At 44.6% G+C, this 21,450-nt stretch overlaps 1 protein-coding gene and 1 long non-coding RNA gene across 2 annotated transcripts in view; one reads left to right on the plus strand and one right to left on the minus strand.

Annotated features, from left to right (window-relative positions):
- The window catches only part of CLMN (calmin), a 68,164-nt gene extending 63,796 nt beyond the window's left edge, over nucleotides 1–4,368 (minus strand). The window contains exon 1 of the mRNA XM_027892814.1: nucleotides 4,210–4,368. Coding sequence (XP_027748615.1) covers nucleotides 4,210–4,291 — 82 coding nt within the window. The 5' untranslated portion in view covers nucleotides 4,292–4,368. The remainder of the gene's footprint in view (nucleotides 1–4,209) is intronic.
- Nucleotides 4,369–9,942: 5,574 nt separating this feature from the next.
- Nucleotides 9,943–16,127, plus strand: LOC114061899. The gene is made up of 3 exons (XR_003572248.1): nucleotides 9,943–9,994; nucleotides 13,880–14,068; nucleotides 16,022–16,127. It is a non-coding gene; the product is annotated as an uncharacterized LOC114061899 (long non-coding RNA).
- The last annotated feature ends 5,323 nt before the right edge of the window (nucleotides 16,128–21,450 follow it).

Genomic DNA, 21,450 nt, shown 5'->3' on the forward strand with positions numbered 1-21,450 from the left:
AGCACCTGCCCTCCAAATATGTCTCACGGCCATGCACCCCTCAGCAGAGCAAGGCTGAGACTCAGAAAAGTATTTAAATCTCAGAAATCAAGGAATAAACATCTAGGAGTTTCTGTAGTTTCTGGACCAAACCCTGAGTGAGTAGTGAAATGACAAGTAGCAGGCCCTTGTCTAGTCTTCTGACAGCAGAATGGTAGAGTTCTACCATCTCAGCCCATCTACTCTATTATAAATATACAAAATGAACATTCAAACAGTAATTATTTTTAAATGGTGGTAACAACACTTGTTTGCCAGAGGTGAACAAAACTTCTGACTGCACAATTATTTATCTCCATATTTCATTCCAAGGAATGTTAGGAAGGATATGTACTACTCAACATACATTCAGACTATTGCAAAGCACACAACCAAAATATCATCTAAAAGAGATTAATTCCTGCTGAGGATGTTGCCTCTTTCTAGCGATTGCAATTTGCCACATAAGGAAGTATATTTTTGATTATCCTAAATCAAGCTTCCAATAGGGAAGATTTTAAAATATTCTTGTGCTCTAACAAAATGTTCCCACTGGTGTTGTAACGAAAGAAAGAGAGAGAGAAAAAAACCCATCCCCTGGCAGGAAATTAATTATTGAGCATTCCACTGCTTGATGATGCGCTCCTACATTCTGCGCAGGCTTTCCATTTTTCTCTCTCAGTAAGTGGAGAAATTCACTATGGAGAATGTAAAAACAGAACAAAGAGCAGAAGAGGATCAGTTTATTGAATGCATTTAGAAACCGAACAGACCTCGAGAGAGGAACTTGGTTTGTGCATCACCACACCTGGCATTTGTTCCCTCTTTACATTCCTCTTCCCTCTTCTCTACTTCTGTTTTCCGAAGTCACCTCTGTCGAGAACAGATGCACCTGGCTTTTAGCATGACTTAGCTGCAACAGTTTTGAACTATCACTTCTTTTATTTAAAAAATAAAATGGAAACATCTCATATCTTGATGGAAAGGGAAAATAGAAACCCATCATTATGCACCTATGTCTAAACATCCAGATGTAATCCCATTTTTAAAATCAACTCCCCTCCCCCCCCCATGTCCAGCCCATTTAGTAAATTTCACCCCTTTCTGCCAGTTTTAGTCTCACTGTGAAAAAACTGAAAAACCTACACAGGCCATAATTTCACCCATTAGTTACATGACAAAACATATAGTCCCTGAGGCTACTTCTGCACCCAGCACATGAGCCTAGAAAAACTTCTCAATTTAGTGGGATCGTGCCACTGCAAAAGCCTCTCCAGAAGAGCAGACACTTCCCAGTAACCAGCATCTTGGATCCTTCCTGGATGTGGAACTACCAAACTAGAGAAGGAAGATGCAACAGACTGAAACAGCATATGCCATCTTCAAATATGCCATCTTCACTACATCAGAAGTGCTCTACAGCTTAGCTAAGGCATAATGAAGAAGTGTTCAAAACAAATGAACAATTTTTGCTTTTAAAAAAGGAGGTAGAAAGGTTACGGAAAACTACTACAGCAGATGGCTGTATGATTCCTGCAGAAACTTTATCACCAGCTAGGCTGCTCAGGACCCTTTTGCACGGTCATCACCACTTGGGCTCTTCCATCAGCTGCTGGGCAGGATGGCTTGCACTGTACTGCCTCTATCTGCCTTGCAGACTTCACATTTGTCTGGCTCTGTGCATCAGCAGCAGAAGTCTCCATAGCTGCACACAGAAATTCAGTGTTTTCATGTGTTGTTCATATCTGCAAATATTTATCTGCTGCCTCCCATCCTCTCCTTATTCCTCCTGGGTCTGTATTAATATAATGGGTTCCCCAGAGACCAGGAAGAACCTTCACATATGCAGAATGTCCCGCTGAAAGGGAGCATTCTGGAATAAGACAAACCATCCACTTCATAGCACCTACTCTAAGCACAGCTGGTCTTGCAAGAGAGCTCTGCAGGAGCTGGAGATGCAGCAGCAGACGAGGCCCCTCACTGCGTGAGGTCCTTCGTGTGGCCCTGGGAAGCAAGGCCCTGCAGGAGCTCTGATGCTGCTGATGGAAACTCTGCATCATGCTCACCTAGTTTTTCATCGCAGACTCTTGACTTTTTAGCGCATCCAGGCTGTTACTGATTGTGTAACTGATAGGGAATGATACTAGCAGTGCTTTGGATCGCATTGTTTTGAGAGGAGGGAATGAATTTTGAATTATAAAGCAGGAGCAAGTTTAATTACTACATAAAAACATGGAGCATATGCTGCCATTTTACAAGAAACTGTTCTGAAGAGAAGCGCCATGCTCTGCCACCAAGCTCCCAAGCGACAAAAATCACACTCTCATGAGTATCAGACTCACCATCTGTAAAATGTTTTTCATCTCTAGAAGATAATGTGAGAACTATGTGTTACAAATCATATATTTTTTGACAGATATTATCACTTGCTTTGGAGCAGCACCTTAGAACAAATGCTTTTTCTCCCCTATAAGAGCTCACATGAGGCATAAAACTTCTTAAAACCCTATTTAGCAGTGCAAGCGAGGTGACAACTAATATATGTCTCAGAATTTCTCTTGTGTGGTAAGAAGGGAACAGGAGGTTTTTTTCATGAACATAATGTCATTCAAAGGAATTTGCTCTGTAGGATGACATTCTCCTACAGGACTGCAGGAATTTTTGATAAGGCTGTGTGTATCTCTATAAATGAGTTTTAAGTTCCAGTTTTAACTCCTTCTTCTACAAATAACTGACAGGCAAAGCCAAAAACCTATTACTCTTTTTAAGAGCAGTTTACTTTTGTATTCCTTCTCAAAATATGTCCATGAATTAATGATTAAATCTGCTACAGTTTTGAGCAACAAGAGATCAGCCATGCTATCACACACAGAATCCAAAGAGACTGAGCCAAGAGTCAGAAATGTAGAATTACACTGTAATGAGAGACAGTCAAAACCCAAGGGGAGATCAACAGCTCTTGCTGTACTCAAAATCTGAATTTCAGAGGTTAGGATGGTGCAGGTCAAAATGCTGTGGAATGAGCCCATCAGCAGCTAACTGCATTAATACATCAGAGCTTAAAGAATGGCTAATTTGACTCTCTTCTGATAAATTATACATCTTCTATAATCAATCCAAATGAAAATTAATTTCCAGCAACTGCACTGCTCTGCCAGTAGACAGTGCCTTAATATAATTATGCATAGACAGGAAGAGATAATGATCTCTGATTCAAGTCTATTATCTGTATGGAACATAAAGATACATCACAGTATTATGTGAGATATTGATTAAGATTGGTATGTTACATTAAACAAATTGTTCTCCCATAAACCACTGCTGCTTTTTCCTCTTCCATCGATTCTTGCTGTCCTTGCCAATCACGACGAGTTACCTAGTGAGGGGCAAACATAACTTTGGAGAAACTACTACTACGCTGACACCGATCTACCTTCAGACTCAGGTGTTTGCATCTCTTCCGCCTGAAAAGCCTGTGGCAGAATAGAAGAGCATCTCGTAGATGATTTATCCAAAAGCTCTGTCCATGTTTATTCAACAGTAGCTTTCTAGAAGATACATTAAATCGAGTCCTCTGATAGCCATCTGCTTCCGCTCAAATCGCGCTGCTCCAGACCCGGAGTCGTGCCCTGACCGCGGCCGAGTGACCCCGGATCGCCAGGTCGGGGAGGCGGGAGGGCGCCTCTGTCCGGCGCCACGGGGACCCCGCACCGAGGCTCCCGTTACCCACAGCGGCACCGTGAGCCCCGCACCGCCCGGCCGGACAGGTCCCCCCGGCCGGGAGCGACCCGAGCCGAGCCGGAGCCCGCAGCTCCCTCGCCGACGGCGCTCGGGGGCGGCTGTGGGTGGCAGCGCCGCCCGAGGGGAACACGGGTTGAGCCGCCCCCGCCGCCGCAGCATCCCCAGCGCCCACGGAGCGCCCGCGGAGCGCCCGCGCCCCGAACCTGCCCCGGGCCCGGCGCCGCTCGCCCCAGTGCCGGGGCTCCCCGCGGCCGGACGGGCCGGCGCCGCGCTCGGGGGAAACTTTGGCCCCGCCGACCTCCTCTCCTGGCCCCGCACCCGCACCGCCCCCGCTCCGCGGGGCCGGGGGAGCCCGCGGGAGAGGCAGGAGCAGCGCGGGGAGCAGCTGGGGCAGGGGAGCGGGGCGGCGCGGGGGCGGAGGGAGGGGTTTCTGCGGGGGTGTTGGTTTACCTTGGAGGTTCTGCACTCGGATGTCGCTGATGTGCCCGATGAGCTCCTCGCGCTGGAACCAGTCCCACTCCTGCCCGGCCATGGGGACGCGGGGCCGGGGGTGAAGGGGGCGGCGGGAGCCGGCGGCGCCGCCACCGCAACCGCCGCCTCCACCGGCACCGACGGCGGGCGCGGAGCGGAGCGGAGCGGGCGGGGGGGCGGCCCCTCTCCGCGCCGGCTGCGCCCCGCCCCGCGTCCCTCCCTCCGCTCCCGCCCGCGCCTCCCTCCCTCTCTCCCTCCGCCCGCCCGGCCGGGAGCGCCGGAACGCTGGCGCGGGGCGGAGCGGGGCGGGGGTCCGGCAGTGCCCCCCGCGGGCATCGCCCTGCCCGCCGCCTGTTCCTCCCCGCAACAGAGGCGGCCGCGCCCCCGCGCCGCCCCCGCGCCGGCCGCCCCCTCGGGAGGGGATCCCGCGCACATCCCGCACAGAGCGACCCGTGCGCGCTGCCGGGGGGCTGCGAACAACGCCGAGCGTGTGTCCTGCCGTGCCTGGGGACTGGAGAAGGGTCGTCCCTAGAATAATTGTCATGCAGCCACGGCAGCGATGGAAGAACGAAAGTATGAGCAGCAGAGGGGTTTTCCTCGTGGGGATCAAATCAGTGCCATTATACATTGTAAACACTTATACTTGCAGACTGATTTAGCTTGTCTGTTTGGGCTGTCAAATTTCCTTTGAGGTACATTTTCACATTGGATGTCTTCATTTACACCTTTTTTCATCAAACTTGGACAGTAATTGTTACCAAGGCTCTGCAGTGTCACTAAGAGCTGTTCGCTAGAAACCTGGTGAACAGCATGAACATTTCCTTTGCATACGAGGCGTTTCATTACAATATGCTACTATTTGTACTTATGTGCCTGTTTTCAAACCATGACGACTGTATAATGTAAACAGCAAACTTTGACACGATCCAGTCAGACCAGTATAGCATCAAGAGTTAGATCAGCAGAACACACAACAGCAGATCTACAAAGTTAAATATAAACAAACTGGGATCTAGAAATTGTGGTTCTTTCAAGTTGGAAGCGTTTATGTGATCCCAAGCAAACACTTATTCCACAAAACCAGTTGTTTCACCCAGCTCAGGAATGCTGTGCTCTTCCCACAGCCTGCTCTGGTGATTTCTCTATTACTACTCAAAATCAGATGGAGATGGTAAGGAGGCAAAGTCATCCCTTAAGCATCTAATAGGGATTCATCACCACTATAGCATGCAGCAGTCAGCTATCCTAAAATGCGGTCTCCAAGAGTGGAGCAGTCTTCAGCTGCTTACATACCCAGATTGGAAAGTTTTGCACAGGTGTAAGGACAGATGGATGCCATGAGAAAGAGCTTATAAACCTGAATGCAAGGAGCAGTAAAAACAGCTTGTGAAAAAGAAAAAGTGTCTCAACTCAGACAGATCTGCAGAAGTCAAAATGCCGGGCTTTGACTTCATTTTGCACTGGGAGGACCTGTTTTTTTCCAGGAGTTATCTGAGTGGGCTGAATGCATCAATACCACATTTAGAGGTGGAGCTGGAAACTGAGCCAGTGTGGCTGTGGGAAAAACATGTGAATGACTTCACAGCATCAGTGAAATAGTCCGCAAGAGGTGGCTAGAGGTCCCCAATCCTCGCTGCAGCTCGAAGCAGGACTGCCGCCAGTGCCACATGGGGACAGCTGAGGTTTGTCTGATTGTGTGTGGGCACCCTCCAGAAGCTGGAGTGTCATGAACTCTCTAGATAGCCAGTGCTAGCCTGTCCCAGTCTGCACTGGCCTGCTCTTGAGACCTCCTAGTGGCCATTTGCTCTGGTCAGCATGCCAGCTGGAGAAAGGGGGATGATATGAGAGGAAGGTAAATGAGCAAGGAGTAACAAACCAGTCAGCAATCTTCAGTAGCAGACTCCACCACTTCTCTGGGCAACCTGTTCCAATGCTTGACCACCCTTTCGGTGAAGAGGTTTTTCCTAATATCCAATCTAAACCTCCCCTGGAATAACTTGAGAGTATTTCCTCTTGTCCTATCACTTATTGCTTGTGAAAAGAGAACGACCCCCATCTGGCTACAACCTTCTTTCAAGTAGCTGTAGAAAACGATAAGGTCTCCCCTGAGCTGCCTTTTCTCCAGACTAAATACCCCTAGCTCCCTCAGATGCTCCTCATACAACTTGTGCTCCAGACCCTTCACCAGCTCTGTTGCCCTTCTCTGGATACACTCCAGCACCTCAATGTCTTTCTTGCAGTGAAGGCCCTGAAACTGAACAGGATTTGAGGTGTAGCCACAGCAGTGCCAAGTATAGGAAGACATTCACTGCTCTGGTCCTGTTGACCACACTGTAACTCCTCACTGCCAGCCCCACCTGGGGTGTGATGTTGCAGCTGTGATTCATTGTTCTTGCATATTTTCCTGGAATAAATTACTGCCTTCACCCTCCTCCCTATCCTCATGCAAGAGGTGCCCAGCTCCGCTGTCATGGTGGCTGAGGGTGCATCCCATACCACTGACATCTCCAGGCCTGCCAGGTGGCTGCATTTGACCTGCACAGCCTGGATCTCAGAGTCAGGCTGGGTTTAAGATGTAAATGATTAACACTGCGGGCACAGGGAAGTTAAAACTTCCGCTTAGAGGGAGGAGAAGGGCATTAAACCTTTCTTACCTGGGAAAGCACCTGCTCTGTGCTGACCTACCCTCTGAAGGCACGATGGCAGAGGTTGGTGTGGTCCAGCAGCAGCACAGGCTGGGACTACCTGCTCTTCCTGCGCCAATGGAGGCAAGACCATCAGCACAGCAGCCACCCCTTCTCCTTTCAGAGGGTCAGGCCGGACCTCAGCAGGGGGTTCAGGCCCATCTGCCTGGTCTGACCACTCCAGTTTCTAGTCCCACACATCAATATAAGCTGCAATGACCTCATCTTAATACACTGGGCTGTGAGCTGCTGTGAATGAAAGCCGGTTTCACTTAGCAGGTGTGCAGTTCTGTCCAGGGAGACAGCAACCATGTCACCTGCATTTGTCCATCCAAGACTTTCAGATGGCTCTTTAGCACCTTCATCAAACCGGCTTTGTGGTTAGAAGAAGCCCTCATAGGTAGAACCTCCTCCTAGATAGTTGTAAAAATAATTGCAATATATGCAGAACCAAGTACTCCAAAATGGAAAGGTAAGTGTCTAAAATTATAAGGACATTAAAAAATTGTGAGATCCAAAAGGGCATCCTTTATAAACATTTCTCTTTAATTTTTTTTACATTCTTCCCCGCAAGCTGGGGTCTATGAATCAGCTCAGCAAGAAAGTAGGAGATCTGAGATTCTCACATAAAGCCAGAATATTACTTGTAAAATCTGTAAATGCTTGTGGGAAATTATCTGTGAAAATGCTATATGCCTTCTAAGAACTAACTGATTGTATACAGTGAGGAGTAAAGAACTCTTAAACAAAGAGTGATTTCAGATTTTATTAACAAAGTCCACTTGCCTTTTGATGTTTAAGGACTACTCTATAACTGAAAAAGCAGGTTACATTTAATTAAGTCCCCTGGCTCAGACTTGTTACTTAGGGCAACGCTGTAAACACTTGGCAGAGACTCTGGACTATAATAACAGGTTTATTAAAAATAGAGTTTGGTCACGTATGAGAAGCAGGGAGTCTGATAGGAAGTTCATGGGGAACCTACCACTGCTCTGCATAACCTTCATCTTTTTTTTATTAGTGTATGTAGAATAAAGATGTTAGAAATCTTTTCGTTTCCCATCCTTTACATATCTTACCTGTGAGTGATTTAATGAGTTGAATTCTCAGTTTGAGAATAAAATCTCTACTTGTAGATTGTGTGATAGTAGGAACAAAACGGTGAAATCCTACAGCTCATCTCTGTGCCTGGCCAGATGGAGGGTGCCTTGTGGCTCCTGCTAAAATGGCAAGGGAAGGTATCTGACACAAAGGACGCTATTTCTGAAATTAAGGAAGATACTTATGCCATTGTAGCTAAATTGTTTTTCGTTTATAAACAGAGTTCCACATATGAACACTCATTCCAGGAATCAGTTTTTTTCTGGCTTTGTTTAAACCAGAAAAAGATGCTATCTTGCAATAGGTACACCTGTGTGAAAATATCGTGTGTATTCAACCCAAATCTCAGAGAAGTGTAAATTCCTATCCTTAGCCATCCATGGCTGCTTTGACCAAAGAGCTACAAAACCAGGTCTCCACTGATCCTTCCTAGACCTCCCTCTGCCTACATTCCCAAAACATCCTTGTTGAATGCCACAGATCTGCAAGGTACTTCTCTGCCCACGAATAACAGTGTTTTGGGAAAGGTCGTGGGTGTTTGAGTCCTACCCCTGCACTACTGGCATAGCCCCTGATTTTTGCATGATTTTATGGCTTGTTAAAGAGGCTACAGAGAAAGTGAGAACCTCACTAATTTTTAAATCCTTTTAGTCTTTCTGAAGCCTCCCAGAAAGAGGATGTAAAATCTTACCCTAAAGCTGAATGAGAAAGAGGGGGGGAAGTTAAAGTCTAACAAAGAAAAGTAATCCACATTCTTATTTAACTCTCATATTTTACAGATACAGATGTAATTTTATATTACAACCTGACCTGAGTGGTAACTCACTTTCAAGGTAATAATCATGCCACTATGGGTCTGACCAACACCAACACTTTATTTTCCTTGCTGAGCCCCTATCTGAAACACCAAGGAGTGCCAGTCATGAGAAAAGACTCATCAGCTCTCCCAGATGAATAGGTAAGTGAAGATTTCAATTCTATTACCCTGTCTGACAGCAGCCACCACTTAGTCTGGCTCCTCTGCCCACACACATGTAAACAAGGGGAGGGGTACCATGTAAAACAGACTTTCAAAGCAAAACACCAGAAAAGTCAGGAGAAAAAAAGACAGTCTAATTCAACCAAGTAAACAGGAGACACTCAGAAAAAGGTGTGAAAGGAATAAAAGATATTGTAATAAGAGCAGGAAGTAAGGTCATGTAAAAAAAAAAAACCAAATAAGCTATGAAATGTAAGTGCTTTATGACTTCTTTAAAGGCGAGGGAGAGTATTATTAAATGTATGTTCTACTTCTCCAGCCAAAGTTTGCTAACAAGCAATGACTTAATTTATAAAATTTATAAAGTTTATATTATCAATAAAGTGAACACCAGCTTAAAAATAGGAGTGCTGTGCCCCACTAGACCCATCCTCCTCTTGGTCCCTTTCTGGTGCTAAGAGAGGAAGAGAGGTGGTGACTCTTGGCCCTGCCTCAGTGTACCACTGAGCAGAAGTACAAACTCTGGTTGTTGGCCAGCCTCCTTTCCATTGCTCTGCTGTGTCTCCTCCTTCCTTGACTCCCAAAAGTCCACCGTGTAGGCCACACTGATGAACCACACTGATTCACAACTGTTGCCAGGTAGTGGCAATAAATAGGCTATGGAACTTGCTGGAAGGTCTCTATGTGTTGTGTATATGTTTCATCACACAGTCCATCAGTAATACCAGGAGTTACAGTGACTTCTAACATGGGAGCTGAATTTATTTTATTTGCTTTCTACCAAGGTAAAGTTTGTTTGAACCAACTTAATAGCAAAATGCGCTACTTTCAAGCGTTGGTCTTTTGGGGTGACGGTGTGACATCAGAGGAACAGCTTCCATGGGCAAGAGCTGTGCAGGTGAGGTCCTTCTGATCCTTCACCAGGGCAGCTGGTGTGATGGGAGCAGGGTTGTGTGGGTCACTCTCAGTCCTTCCTCTGTTGTTTTTTTCATTTGCTTCAGTAAGCATAGTTTATTTTAAGGTGTGATTTATTGAAAACATGCATGCTTTCTTTGACAGAGGCAATGGGAAAGGTCCTTCCCTGGCCTTCAGGCTGGTTTACTTACATTCTGTTTGGTTTTGTGCTATTCTTTCACCCAGATGGAAGTTGGAAGAAAAGGAGAGTAGTTATGTAAAACTCATTTGAATATTATGTACTTGTGGAGCTGATTTGTTTCTGTTGCCATGAGCTTTTCATTCAAAATCTCCTCCCTTACTAGGGCAAAACCCTTCCTTGATTCAGAGAGGGCTTGACGCAGGAAAAGATCCATCCAGTTTTTGGAAACTTGTTTGTTATTTTCCCCCTTTATTCCCCTTCTGGTTTTCCTCTGTTTCTGATGGATGCAGGATGCAGTTTTCTCATCCATGTGACAGGATTGTGTAATTCTGTCCCTTTGAGCCTGACTTGCTCTCAATCGTCTGTGACCAACTGAATTCAGGACCTTCAGATTCCCTTCTGCATGCTCCAGCACGCTATGAAGATTTGTTGCCCCAGTAGATACTGAACAAAGGTTACAATGTTTACCAGTAAAGCAATTGTTTTTCCATCCTTAAGTGTTGTATAGTGCCCTAAAGGCCGAGCAAAAGACCCAAGAAGTAAGTAAGGCTTTCACCCTGGGAGCATCCAAGTGTCTCCTAGGCTTTTCCATCTCTTTACAACCTGCTCCCGTAACATGAGATTCGTGGTTTCATCCTATCTGATCCTCATGCAAAGGCAGAGTTGCTGGTCTGGTGCAAGCAGAACCTTAAACAACAACCCAACAAACAGAGGGGCCTACGCTGTGCCACACTTACTGCGTGGAAGGAGAGAGGGACAGCAGAGCAGTGGCTCAGTGTGGTGGGTGTCTCTGCAGACCATGATGCCTGACAGCAGGGTCCACAGGGCTGTGTAAGGTGGTGAAGCTGTGCAGGAAGCAGCAATCCAGCTGAAACTTGCTCAGGGGCGACCCTCTCTGTGGCACCATGTTCAGCTTCAAGTGACTCTGGCTAGACAAGCTACCACCTTCTGCCTGAATTATCCTGATCAAACTTGTGGTACTTTCGTTGTATTCCCTAGAGATAAAAGGCAAGGCCCCTGCAATAATATTCACTGGCAAAGACTATTTCTGGACATAACTACAAATATTTAATGTGGGGTAAATTATAAATCAGCCTGCTCTAACACCAACCAGAAATGAATGCTGCAAGTAGAAAATGGAGATTGCCAGGTCTGTTTTTTACCCCATGAATATAAGGATTGGAAGCAGGGCAGCAGGTAGTTATTAGTGTTCAAGCACTACAGTTGCAGATGCTATAAAAATAATGCTACTATTGCTGGCTTGTATACATAGATTTCCATCTGCAGATTTCAAATCTCTTGTAATTTTCTGTAATTTCCTGGCATAACCTGCCTAATACAAAAACTACAAGCCCTGAAATATTATTTGATATTTTAAAAAACAGCTAGTGTATCTTTGCAATGAAATGTTTGTGGAAGAATGAATTATGTGTGATCTATTCTGAGTACTTCATCATAGTAACAAAATGAATGAGTTTTTTAGAAGCCAGCAAGCAAGAAGGCTCCTTTTGAACTGCCTGACCTCTTTCACAGCACTGGAGATGTCAAATAATCTTCAAATGCAACAGTCAGCTAAACTGCCTGTCAATGCAGCACCCCACAGGAGAAATTAAACCTTTCTCCTGTTTGTTTGTTTCTGTTTGAAGAAGGGGTTTCAATTTTACATCCAGTGTCAAGTCAGCTTGACTTTGGAAGAGATGCGAGAAGAGATTTCTTCCCTGGCCTTCCCAAACAATATTAGCTTTGGATGTAAAGTAGCAGAAATATATAAATGCTTCAAATGGAGGGCCTGTTCCCTGTAGCTGATAAATAAACTGAATAATTTTTTGAGGTAAGAAGTGGATGACTCTGATGCATAATCTGCCAGGCAGAGGCTTTTGCAGTATGAGATGCACTAATGGTTCCAAGCTCTTTCAGAGCAGGCATTTTCAAACCTTACTTGTATTTCCCTGAATATTTAATGTCACAGTTCTGCCAGAAGCCTCTGAAAATAGGGAGAATTAAAACCCATCAGTCGTTCTGTAGCAGAAGGAAGTTGATGATTTAGAAAGTTTCTCTGTACTATATTTCAAAGTGTGACCTTGAGGAGCTCTAGAAATGTCAGATGTGTCCTTGTGGTGTCTGTAGAAGCAGTTTAGAAGTCATGGTTGGTGGTACTTCACCTGAGCACAGTTAACTGCAAGCATCTTCCAGGGTTTATCAACCTCTAACCAATACATTATTAAAGACTAATCACTTTAAAAGTCACGTTAGAGAACACACAGTGGAGCTTTTGCTTAACGAAGTTTTGATGTCCCTGCTTTGCTGTGGTCAGCAGGGCCCTCAGGTGGTATCTGGCAGGTATGGGTCACCAGGAAGAATTTTCTGTGCTCGGTATGTAGGTATTTGTGTGGGCATGAGCATAGAAATGCAGGCTGAAGTGGTAACTTGCCAGTGGTTCAGCATGGGGATTTCATCAAAGTTGCCTCTTCCCATGTCCAACTTCCCCCTGCATCATCCAGTCACACCTGTATCACAGAGATGAGTTGAGGAGCTAAAAACTGGATTGATTTATATGTATTTATTCATTGGTTTCCCCTGCCTAATTACTTCTTTGTAAAAATAAACAACAGATAAAGGCAAAGGCAAGAGTATGAGCAATGATCACTTGGCAAATATTATTAGGTCAGCTTTGATGGAAATATCTGTACTTTGCTTCTGAGAGAGGTTCAGGAATGCATCCATTTACATTGTAACACCCTTGAATTGGCAGATGATCATAGATATCATAGTACAAATTTCAGCTGGTGTAATTTGAAAAGAAAGCTTGAAGATGGAAAACACTCTAATTATACTCTTAGAAGAACTGCTAAAAAACCCATTTGGTGCAATCTCCTACCTCTCAAAACCAACACAAAAGTAAGTGATAAGTTTGAATCGAAGTCCCAACATCAATAACTGTTTCCAATACTGAGAACTGTTGAGGTAAAAATGAGACAAATCTCCTAGATTTGTTAAGATCTGATAAGGCTGCCAAATTGCCCAAAACTTGAACAATCAAGGATTTTCTGTAGTATAGTCACGTGTTATTATACAAGTCAATAGCTTATCCCATTTGATCCAAACAAACTTTTATGGGAGCTTTTTGAGATTCCAGGATGAGGTGAAAGTGTGACCACATGTACTCATGATGGAGAGTTCTGCATTTTTTAATTTTTTCTGAATTTTTGTATTCAGTAATTTTTACCAGCATTTAAAAATTGTGTTGCATTTTATTGAACAATTGGTTTAAAAATATGTATATGCCCAGGAGCTCCTTCTTATGATCATTGGTGAGAAACACCACTGAAGTGTTTCATGAAGAGGCAAAGTGTTCAGGGCTCTTCACACATACAGTTAATTTTCCTCTTAAGAAGAAAACACCAGGCCCCAAGGGTTTTTTAAAAACACTGGGGAAAAGAAAGACAAAAACCAATGGCCAGAAGCTGAAGCCAAGATGAATCCAAATGAGGAGATTTTAATAGTGAGTCAGTCATCCAGAGAAATGATGATTTGCCAACTCTTAATGTCTTCAGAGAGAGAGCATGCCTTTCTGGAAGATGTGCCATACTCACAGTACAGCGTATTGGAAAGTGGGTTAATTGAGTGAAGTATAATGACTTGTAAAATAAAAGCCATATCAGAGGATCTGTCTAATGGTCCTTTGCCTTTAGTTTTGTGAAGTTTATCTTAAAAGGATATTGCTTTTCTTTTCATTTTTCCAGCTCTTACACAGACTAGCTCAAAGAGTTTTAATTCCATTCCTTACAGATTTCTACCTAGGAAAATGAAGCCATTGAGCAAAGCAAAAGTCATAAGAGCAACTGTGAAGTGATAACAGTATGCAGTTAGTGCTCAGCCAGTGGGAACTAATTCACTCATTCACAAAGCTACAAAGCTGCCGTCAGACGGCATTTTTTGTTGCTATCGAACAGATTGCAATTAGATCCACTGACAAAGGTGAATGGTTTGATAATTATAATTTAATCCTCTTCTATCAATTCAGCAAGACAGTCACTAAATCACGCAGTCCATTTTTTGTGACATTATCTGAATTTATAGTCAAAACCACTGGCACAACGTTTGAAAATACATGTTGCTAAATATTTGTTGTAGCACAGTTCGTAACTCTCTTTGTGTCTAACCTGTAGGACCTCTCTGCCACAGGTGTGTATAAAATAATCTATGCATGTACCTATAAACACACATACATAAGGAATTAGTGAATATGGGAGTAAACAGAAGTGTTGTTGGAGCATGAACATGTGAACATCTGATTTGTTTGGTGCTATTTCTGTCAATCATAGACACCTGTGTACAGGAACCCACTGCCTCGTGCTCCTCTCACGCAACTTCACAAAGACTTATAACATTGACATGGCATCATGGAGAGGCTCAGGGAGTCAGTGGGTACCCTGCTACCAGGTGATACTTGTCAAGAGCTCATCTTCCCCATTTAGGTGTGTAATGAGAGTTAAAACACAAATAGTGACACACCTGAAGGATATTATCATCATCATCATTCACTCAATTCAGAGCACCTGAATTTGGAAAAATCTGGACATTGTTTTTGCTTTGGCTGTGGCATAGGGCATACATGATCATGTGTAAGACACTTAATTTCTCTGAATTCAGGACTGAATTTACAGGACTGTTTACTATGCCCTACTTAGAATCATAGAATTAACTGGGTTGGAAGAGACCTCTGAGATCATCAAGTCCAACCCTTGATCCAACCCCGCTGAGCCTCCTCTTCTCCAGACTAAACAACCCCAGCTCCCTCAGCCTCTCCTCATAGGACTTCCAGTTCTTATAAGCTGCTACATTCATATGTCTTCATGTGGAGGAAGTTTCAGGAAAGCCATGTGGTTTCATTATTGCCTGTATAAACAGAAAACAAAGCCTGTATTTTGGCTGGTAAAAGTAAAGCAACAGTGATCAGAGTTTTTATTTGTTCGTATTTTGAGGTAGGGTATCAGATATACCTGTGCACAATTCTTTTTTATATATTCTTTTTGAGCAACTCGGTACTGCACATGCTTAACCCTTCTACTCTCACCAGGAATGGTTCCAAAGTTCTTAACCAAAGGCCATCAGTAGCCTCTCCAGATTGTGGAAGGGGTTGCACCTCTGGTACCAGAAATGCTCAGGCTTCTTGTCACTGCTACTGCAAAAGATATTTGCTTAAAAGCCTCTTTTCCTGCCAGGAAGAAAATTTGGGGGAGGGATGAAGTATGTTTTTGCTTCAGCAGTAGTGGAAGAAACCTAATAAAACATGCTTCACTTGTATCCCAGAGGTGAAAGTGCAAAAATGGAGTGGAGGGGAAATAAAACAAACAAACAAACAAACAAAGTAGTGCTTATTGTTTTGAGAAATCTCATCATCTCTGAGCTGACTTCAATGATTTTTGAGCAGCTGCAAGCACAGGGTTGCTCTGCCTTTCCTGCACAGCTGAACAGTCAATATATCAGTTTTAAATCAGTTCCCAACCGATAGGGAAAGGATTGCAATCTGCTTAATAGTGCCTTTGCTGCAGACAAGTAGATGTCATTTCTGAAGGAAAAATACTGGAAGCACAGCTATTTCCTGAGACCGAAGGAGACAGGCCTGCAGCCATCGGTTATATTTGGGAGCACCATGTCGTGTGTGTGTGTGTGTGTGTGTCTGTGTGTCTGTGTGTCTGTGTGTGTGTGTGTGCGCGTGTGTGCAGATTCCCCGCCCCCGGAGCAGTGGCCTTGAGTGCACAGCCACAATCAGTGTCAGCTCTCACCTCATGCATTTTATGTGCTGTAAAAGCCACAGTTTTATTCCCACCCTGGTCCTCAACTTCTAACAGCTCCTCTTTCTCAGAAAGCTGGAATAGCAACACACAATGCACAATATAACACCTCTCTCCCTGTTTCTTCCCACAGACCAGTCATTGAGCACTGGTCAGGAGCCATTAGCACCCAGTTCGAACACAATGTAAATTCTATGAGAACTCATTGTTTTTATAAAGATCGCATGCAATTTGTTGCCAAGCAGCCTCCACAAATATTTAAAGCCTGCCTCTTTGTCCACACAGCTTTTTCTTTTAAAAAAAACAACAAAACAAAAATAACAAGAGCTTTTACTTTGTGCCATAAAGGCTGAGACATAATTAACCTCTTCCTGCACGGGAACCAGACACTGGAATGCTGAAATTATTGACACGTGCATGTGTTCCATGGGGATGATGCTGGAGAGGACTTGACTTGGAGGCTGGCTATGTATTAATATATGTATTATTATGCATTTTACCAGTATGAAGTAAATCTTCCCGGTTCCCTCTTCTCTTGAGAGGTAACATTTTTCTGGCTAACCCTGATGAAATTACCTGATTTCTAATGAACACCTCCTCATCACAAATATCTCCAGGGTCCAGGCCCACCTAGGAAGAACAGCTACATTTGATCATATTTTCCTCTCTCCTTCCATCCCTGCTGTCGTTCATATCTAAACACATGCTCAGCTGCTCTGCTGAATCATCAGACAGGAACAATGTCCATTCTGTCAAAATGTTATAGCAGTGCCAGCTCTAGATTTCTATGTAGAAACTTAAAAGTACACAACATATTTAAAAATGCTTGTTATTATTTTTACTCCTATCACACTTCAGTTTCACCAATATGAGTTATCAGGCTGGGTTTTTCTGTCTGTGGGAACAGTGTCCAGACACAGAGCTGTCTAGCCACACAAGAATTATCATCAGTATCACACAGGACAGACCTCATGAAAAAACAGACCAAGCATAAATACAAGCAACGGCTCAAATCCCAGCTGCACTTTTTCGTAGGAACAAGCCTTCATACAGTACGTGCAACTGCAGTGCTCAGAAGGAGACAATTCCCAGCCAAATGAAACATGTATCAGTGACTCCAGGGTGTGATTGCAAGGAGATGTCTGTGATCTCTGAGGAGTCAGGATTATGAAGGTGATGAGTGTGGCCCTAAGAACTTCAGCGAAAGTTTGGCATTCATTCCATCCATACATACCTATAACATAAGAGAAAGACTGTTTCCAGGACATTTTCTGACCAGCTCTTTCTTGCATTTATTTTATTAGGTCCAGGTGTTATTCTGATTTTTGAAACCAAAGTTTCATGCTTAGAGCAGAATCACAAAAATGCGATCTGAGTTCCCCAAGCTTGTAATTTTTAAGGATGTATCTCATATAACTTTTAAATCAGTTCCTCCAAACTGATTTCATAATTGCCTGAAATGCCATTTAGTGTGGCCCGACCTATTTTTTTCTAGAAAAACTTTAAAACTGGTTGGAAAGTATCCCCATTTTAGCGATGACCTTGTTATTTATAATCAGGTCTTGATCCTATAATATCTATTAATTATAATAATTTTCCTCAAAATGCTATTCCTCCACACATTCATAAGGACATAATATCCTGCACCTGGCCTGACTGAGGTAGAACTGAAAGATCTTATCATGGCTTCTTATGGTGGCTTTTTATAAAAATGCAAATACCTACAGCTCATGGGCCACAATGGGATTATCAGCTTGGTAATATTAATTATATGCATAACTGTTTTCTGCATTGAGACATTAGTGTGTAAAAGCACAAACTATTTTCTAAGATTTTTATTACTTTTGACTGTATTTACCAACTGTGATTTACTCTTTTTCCTTCTGTGAGAGCAAGAACCATAGATCAATAGACAGGTTTTTCTTTTGTTGCCAGTTTGCTTCACCTGTGGTTCTCATGCTTTGCCAATGAGATCTGCAGTAAACACAAATAAAAAGGATCATTTAAACTCACAAGAAACAACTGAAAGAAACCAAATAAGAGCTTTTTAGAATCATAGAACAGTTTGGGTTGGAAGTGACCTTTAAAGGTCACCTAGTCCAAACTCCCTGCAATGAGCAGGGACATCTTCAACTAGGTCAGGTTGCTCATAGTCTAGCCCAATCTGACCTTGAAAGTTTCCAAGAATAGGGCATCCACCCACCTCTCTGGATAACCTGTGCCACTGTTTCACCACCCACACTGTAAAAAATTTCTTCCTTATATCTAGTCTAAATCTGCCCTTTTTTAGTATAAAACAATTATCCCTTGTTGTATTGTAACAGGCCCTAGGAAACCGTTGTTCTCATTTTTTTAGAAGCCCTCTTTAAGTATAGAAAAGCTGCTATAAGGTCTACCTAAAGCCTTCTCTTCTCCAGGTTGAACAACCCCAACTTTTTCAGCCCTTCCTCCCAGGAAAGGTGTTCCATCCCTCATTGTGGCCCACTCCAACAGCTCTATGTCCTTCTTATATTTGGTGCTCCAGACCTGGATGAAATACTCCAGGTGGGTCTCACAAGAGCAGAGTAGAGGGGCAGAATCCCCTCCTTTGATCTGCTGGTCACACTGCTTTTGATGCAGCCCAGGATACAATTGGCTTTCTGGCCTGCAAGCACACACTGCTGATGCATGTCGAGCTTTTCATTCACCAGCACCCCGAAGTCCTTCTTGGCAGGGCTGCTCTCGATCTGTTCATCCCTCAGCCTGCATTGGTACCAGGGACCCCTGAGGGGCAGAACTTGTCACTGATCTCTATCTGGACATTGAGCTGTTGACCATTACCCTCTGGATGTGACCATCCAACCGGTTCCTCATCCACTGAACACTCCATCTAATAAATCTATCTCTCTCCAATTTAGAGAGAAGGATGTCGTGGGGGATTTACAGAAATCCATGTAGATGACATCCATAGCTCTTCCCTTGTTCACTGATGTAGTCCCTCCCTCCTAGAAGACCATGAAGCTGGTCAGGCCCTCGGTAAAGCCATGCTGGCAGTCTTGAACCACCTCCCTGTCCTCCATGTGCCTTAGCACTGTTTATAGGAGGATTTGTTCCATGATCTTCCCAGGTACAGAGCTCACAGGTCGGTAGTTCCCAGGCTCATTCTTTCTACCGCTTTCAAAAATGGGTGCAAGATTTCCCTTTTTCCAATCATGCAGGACTTCACCTGACTGCCATGACTTTTCAAATATCATGGAGAGTGTCTTGGCAACCATGTCAGCCAATTCCCTCAGCACTGTGGGATACATCTTGTCAGGTCTCATAGACTTAGGTATGTTCAGGTTCCTCAGGTGGTCATGGACCTGATCTTCCCTTATAGTGGTAGGGGCTTTGTTCCCTCAATGCCTGTCCTTCAGTGCACTCCTTAGGAGGAGAGGAAAGAGAGGTTTCCAGTGAAGGCTGAGGCAAAAAATAATTGCTAAGTACCTCAGCCTTTTCCTCATTCATTGTTACTAGATTGCCAGTGCAAAAAAACCATACACGGCAACTTTTCTTCACTGTGGAAAATGGGAACACAGAACTGGTCAGATGAGGTCAACCAGGAGGAGCATCTTGTCCAGTGTCCTATCCTGCACCCATGACTAGCACTGGGTGAATCAGAAGATGCAAGAACCTCTTGCCAAGCAGACATGAATTAGTCTGTCCTGTGTCAGAAGCCTTCCTGGTTTCTTAAACAGAGATTGGCATAAAAGCTTTCACATTATTTGAACGTTACTTCTGTGGTTTTGTTTTGTTTTGTTTTGTTTGTTTTTTTTTTGTTTTGTTTTTTTTGTTTGTTTGTTTGTTGGTTTTTTTGTTGTTGTTGTTAATGCTAACTAAAGTAATTCTGGGTATTAGTGCTACCTATTTCTTTTCAGGCAAGATATTCCCTTCGGATATTATATGATGGCAAAAACCAGTGTTCCAGCAACAGCCTTGATCTGTAGTTAGCTTTGTTATATCCACCCTATAACCCTTTGGCTGTCAGCCTGGCTGCTTTTCTGGGAGAGTGGTCTTCATGATGGCTAAAGATCACTTGTTTTCTCTTTCCCTCCTCTGTTGCTCCTTTCCCTGCTCTGCACATGCACACACACTTTCCCTGGCTAGGAATGGCTAGGCCAAGCTGGTGAGAGTCCTATGGGGAAGAGAGAACATGCTGTCATGAGGAGAACCATCACGCGTCCACTAATTCAGAGAGGTCTCTGCTGGGCTCTGTGCTGTTTGGAGGCATCACGATCCAAGGCTCATTTCAGACAAGAGATGGGACTGCCTCACTGTAAAGGTCCCTTCTGGCCCTAAAACCTGCAACTCCTTAAGAAATGGCTTGTACTGCAGTCTGGGGATTGAAGATGGATATCTGTGTGTGTGATGGTTTATGTGCCGTCTGACCGTCATGGGAAACATGAACCGCAGCCAAGAAGCAAATCTAAGCCCCTACGGTCGATACAGAAAATCTCCTTTAATGCCCCTGTGTCCTCCCTGGTTCGGGGGCCGGACGGGGAGCGGCTCCGAGGAGGACCCTCCGCAGCCCCCGCAGGCTCCGCTCGGCATGCGGGGCGCGCACCCCGCGCAGCGCCGAGCCCAGGGCACCGCTGCCCTCTCCTGGCGCCTGCCCGCATCTCGGGATGCTTCGGGCAGCCTGTGCACTCTCTGGGATGGAGCACCCGGGAGGGGGTGGAAGTGTGAAAGCCGCACCACAGGGGCGCACGAGGACGGGCAGAATAAAGTGAGGTTTCCTGGCTACAACCCAGCTCACCAGTTTACGAATAACTACAGGTGGGTGTTAAAGACAAAGACTGTGGCAGTACTCAGAAAGATGGTTTTAGTGCTTCCCTGCCTTAGGGGACCAGTGCCACCCATGCTCTCCTCCCAACCTTCTTGCCCTCCCCAGCAGGACATGCCAGGGCAGCCTGCTGTCCTGCACCGAGAAAGGCAGTGAATAGGAGAGCTTTTCATTAGTCAGAGCCCCGAATTTGGGGATTGTGTGAAGCATTTTCCCATTCCTGTAGTCAATCCAAACGCCTAACACATGGACTGCCAGTCTCAGAGGAAAAGAAGTCATATGTTGAGTGTTGCAATGCTCCACTGAGACTTCAGGGAGAATTTGTCAGCCCAGGATCATAGAGATATGCAGGGCCTTTTTCTTATCTCGACTTTGAGCAGTCATTTGCAACTGAGTCAAGAGAGCACGAAGCTCTGCCACCCATGTTTTTCAGGCACTTTGCACAGGTGCCTTTGCCTGTACTAGGTGCAGGGAACTCAAATCAAGGCACTGCAGATTGGTCCCCTGTGCTCATCTTCTGAAGGGCAGGACTTTGATTTTTACCACATCTCTGCCTTTTCTCATCAGTGTCCACTCCTGCTGAACTTCTGAGGGCACAGAAATGCTGCACACCTGCAAAATGCTTGGTGACTTCTCTCCAGTCAAGCCCATCTTCAAGGCTCCTGCCTGATCCGGGGCAGCTTTTCCCTGCGATACAGAGAATAAAACAAAATGAGAGAGGAAAGTCCCTCACGCCTGGCTCTGGCCAGAGGTGGAACCAC

Source organism: Empidonax traillii, unplaced genomic scaffold, assembly GCF_003031625.1.
Source record: "Empidonax traillii isolate 1590-97213 ecotype Southwest subspecies unplaced genomic scaffold, ASM303162v1 scaffold370:size553598, whole genome shotgun sequence".
Classification (NCBI taxonomy): domain Eukaryota; kingdom Metazoa; phylum Chordata; class Aves; order Passeriformes; family Tyrannidae; genus Empidonax; species Empidonax traillii.